General features: G+C 51.5%; 1 protein-coding gene across 1 annotated transcript; it reads right to left on the bottom strand.

Moving 5' to 3' along the window:
* Positions 1 to 1,161: 1,161 nt before the first annotated feature.
* LOC119298972 (SEC1 family transport protein SLY1-like) lies at positions 1,162 to 3,669 on the bottom strand. Its single transcript, XM_037576282.1, has 2 exons — positions 3,521 to 3,669; positions 1,162 to 3,427 (listed from the first exon to the last, which is right to left on the bottom strand). The coding sequence occupies exons 1-2, from the start codon at positions 3,549 to 3,551 to the stop codon at positions 1,593 to 1,595; spliced, it is 1,866 nt and encodes a 621-aa protein (XP_037432179.1). The 5' UTR covers positions 3,552 to 3,669; the 3' UTR covers positions 1,162 to 1,592.
* Positions 3,670 to 4,102: the final 433 nt, after the last annotated feature.

Genomic DNA, 4,102 nt, shown 5'->3' with positions numbered 1-4,102 from the left:
TTCATTTTTAAATAACCTGCGTGAGTCAGCTTCTGCGGGTACCTAAATTTTTTTCTGCTAACCATGGACCATCAATGTGTAATATGTGCACTAGTACCCTACGATTAGAACCAGAAAATGCTTATTGAAAGAACAGAAACCTACTGTAGATGGGTCAACAAGATCCCACCTTGCTATCAGGCCACTCGCCTGCACAAAGACAGCCATTTCAACTCATATTTGAAAGATGCACGCATATTACAATACAAGCATAAATTGCTCTAGCCAGAATGTACATTTAGCGATGTTAACATACAACCAAGGGGGGAGCGAAGAAACGAACCTGCATGGCCTGACCCTCAGACATGACAAAGTGAATGACACCAGAGGGCATGCACATTTTCATGACTTCCACCACTTCAGCATATGGTGTATCAGCAACCACATGAGAACCATCCGCGATCAAAACCAAAAGAAGTTTGCATGGTGTATCAGCCAACAGCACTAGGAAGGATCATGCTCTTTCAGTAATATTGTCATTCAGAGAACATAACTAATTCATGTGTTTCCATACAATTTGCAGTCACAATTACAACTGAAACAGCCCGTATATTATGGGCCTGTTTGGTAATCCACCAGCTCCACGAATCTGGCGGAGCAGGAGCACCTATTCCACCGCTCTGGAAATTTGAACTGCAGCCCGCTCCGCTCCGTGGCAGAGTTGTGGAGCGGAGGGGCTCCGAACGGGCACTATGTAGTGCTTCAGTTAGATATCCCCGTAGTGAGGATTTCTCATAGTCCCTCATTTACTACCATGAATTGAATTCCAGAGATTGTGCACAAAATAATATGGTCTTTCTAGCATTTTCTCCTGAAATATATGTCAAATCAGCGTAATAGAGTTCTGGAAACAAAGCTAAAAATATGCAGCAAATATGCATCCTCACAAAATGTGGCATTGCATACTAATCCCTTGACTCCACAGAACAAGATATATTGTGCTGCACACATCACAACTCACCTGAAACATACAGCTGTTAATGCCTTTCTATTCAGGTGCAACTAATTCATTGCTGCATGCTTTCAGTAATATGCGCTTCTGCTTGGTTAGCACTGAAGGCCTATATGTTATTATTATTGCCACAGGCACACAGAAATCCCCAGAGTGGTGAACCATGCATATTGTCTCAGAAGGAACATTTGACTGATATTCATAAGAAACACTAACAAACTCAATTTCTCAAAAAAAATCAGAAAAGGTGTTCTAAGATTCCATGAATTGATTGTAGGGGTGTTCAAACAAGATTCCACTAACATTTCTCAAAAGGGGCCAAAAGAAAAAAAAAGAAACAAAAAGAAACGAGCATACATGGACATTTCAACATATTGGACTTCTGGAACAGTTGAACTCTGGCAAGAAATCTTTGTATTGATAATTCATTCAAAGCAGCGCCATAAAACCGACAACAGGGAAATTTGATACCATTACACATTAGTCTATGCAGCCTGGATCACTCCTTAGTAGCATCAAGTGTCGGCAAGAGACTATTTACTGCAACCTGTGAAGCTTCAACAATCCCACCTTAGCATCAAAACATCTGGTAAGAGCGTATTTACTGCGGCGGTAGGTTGCTGCTGCCGCCACCACCTAATCCCGCTTTCTGTCCCAGTTCTGCGAGCTGCTGAATAAATTCCACCCCATTGAGAATCTCCGTTGCTCCATATATGACATGCTTTGAAGGCTGTGAGCGCTGCCCTAGCTCAACTAAGCTCCTATACTCGATGTAATTTCCACCACCAATCATGAAAACAATGGCTTCTCTGAAGGGTCCTCTAAACTGCCCACCAGTTCCTGATCTAGGGGCCCGTGGATCGAACAGTAGGTAGTTGTCCACCTCTGGGTTTGGTTTCCCTTCCATGAGGGCTTCGACAGTCCTAGTAAGAGCCAGCTGCCTCCCATCCGACAAGAGATTCTTCACGCCTGCTGTCACGGCACTAATGGACTGTCCGTAAAGCTTCTCTGCCCAGTCAACAATGTTGCTCCTGCTTGCCGTGCTTGATGCAGCAGCAAATTGAGTGTTCAACGACTTTATCCTCTTCACATACTGGAACGCAGACATGTCTACTTCTGACTCCCGCAGCGCAGCCTCAACCTGCTCAAGTTCAGATGCCAGTGGTGCCTCAAATGATAGCAGGTAGGTAACGGCCAGACGGAGCTTGTCCTCCTTGGTGCCCTTCCCTCTGAGTAGACTCAGCAGCATGTTCCGATCCACAGTACCATTCACGAGCATGTCATTCTCACACTCATAGTATCCATCCAGAGACCTCTCCTTGATGTGCCCAAGCAGCGCAGTTGCAATATTCGTGTGTTTATCGATCATCTTCTTCCGTTCGGTCAGCTCCGGGAGCGAGTTCACCGCATTCATGAGGTGCTTGGTGTTGCCAATGAGATCTGTTCCATCAAACTCAACCCCATCCCTACCGCCACCGGTGCGCTGGTTCACCTCGTCCACATCCTGCTTGTACTTGGCGAGCTGCGCTTCTATCTCCTCGGCCACTTTCGGAAACGGCGACCAGCTGTTTGCCACCCAAAATGGGTCAGAGTCATCGAGATCATACTTCTCTGTCGGCAACTTCAGCTTGTTGAGCTTGAAGCTCAGCACGTCGTGGACCAACGGGCGGTAGCTCCAATCGTGCTGTATCCCCACCGACAGCTCGAAATTCCTGTCAAACAGGCAGAGGACCGGGCGCTGGAACGACGAGGCGGCACTGGATGCAGCCTCCGTGAACAGGTTTGGCTTGGCTAGGAGGTGATCTCGAAGGCGGGCGTCCAGCGCGGCGGCCACCATCTCGGCCGGCCCGCCGCGGGCGCACCTGATGATGGGCACGGCGCCGAGCGTGGCGACGACGCAGAAGAGGCCGAGCGCGACTGCCTCGACGAGTGAGGTGATGTCGGAATCGGCGGCGGCCGGGTCGTTGAGGGCGACGTAGGCGCGCGGCTGGGCGAGGGAGAAGAGGCCGTCCTCGAGGCAGACGAAGTCGAGGTACTGGTCGGCGACGCGGGCGACGCGGTGCGCGGAGCGGGACGCGGCGGTGGCGGCGGCGAGGCGGTCGAGGACGGGCCGCGGGACGGAGGTGGAGAAGTTGACGTGGAAGGAGGCGTAGAGCCCCGCGGCGGCGTCGGCGGCGATGCGGTCGGCGTTGGCGGGCGTGGGGCGGACGAGGTAGACCGCGGGCGCGTCGGCGACCTGCTGGCGCGCCTTGTCGATGTTGAGGTGGAGGGTGACGCCGTGCTTGCGGAGGTCGCCGACGCGGAGCACCGGCGAGAGGAGCGAGATGCAGGGCCCGTCCATCACCAGGATCTTGTACGCCTCCTCGTCGCCCTCCCCGCCGCCGCCGTCCGGCGACGGCTGCTGCTGGTTCAGGTGGAGCATCCGCGTGATCAAATCTGGATCAGACACGCAACACAGTTGTCAATCAGGGGACAGCTGCCAGCGGTGATGGGACTGGGGGGAGCGCCGCGGGACGCTTTGGAGCTTACCGAGCTGCTTCTTGCGGAGGCTGAGCGCCATGGCGGTGCTCCGGCCGGCGACCGGCGGGGCGGATCGGATCTGGGAGGGGAAGTGGGGCGAAGGGAGGGAGGGAAGTCGGGAACAGAGAGGAGAACTACCAGCAGTTTGGCGAGTGAGATTGTTTTGTGGGCTGCCACCTCATTTTGGGTCCACATGGCAGCCTCGTAGCTCCTTTTCTTTCTTTCTTTCTTTCTTTCTGAAATCCACCCATTTTGTTGAATGAAACCACAGCAAACGTAGTCATGAAGGAGCTCGCCAGCAGTCTAATAAGTGATTGACCGGACGAATACAAACACGGTTTAACTCAAATCAGCAAATTCAACCTAAAATGGAACCAGCCTGAAAGGCATCCTCCAACACTACCTACAACATCATACTTGAGTGAAACCAATTGATGCTCGCAGCAAGAATCTTGAGTCGCGAAATGGAGGCGAATCCAGCAAAAAACCGCGAAGGAAAGAGAGAGATAGAGAAATGAGCAAGCGTCGGGGGGAAGAAGACGGTCGTGACATATCCCAATTTCTTTGTTCATGTGTTGAACAAAGACCGCT

This window comes from Triticum dicoccoides, chromosome 5A, assembly GCF_002162155.2.
Source record: "Triticum dicoccoides isolate Atlit2015 ecotype Zavitan chromosome 5A, WEW_v2.0, whole genome shotgun sequence".
In the NCBI taxonomy this organism is placed as follows: domain Eukaryota; kingdom Viridiplantae; phylum Streptophyta; class Magnoliopsida; order Poales; family Poaceae; genus Triticum; species Triticum dicoccoides.
The sequence above is the reverse complement of the archived record's forward strand: the minus strand, read 5'-3'. Positions and strand labels throughout refer to the sequence as shown.

Coding starts and splice junctions, on each gene's coding strand:
- LOC119298972 (XM_037576282.1), bottom strand. CDS start 3,551: ATGGCGCTCAGCCTCCGCAAGAAGCAGCTCG. Junction 3,428..3,520: donor CCTCCGCAAGAAGCAGCTCG/GTAAGCTCCAAA, acceptor TGTCTGATCCAG/ATTTGATCACGCGGATGCTC.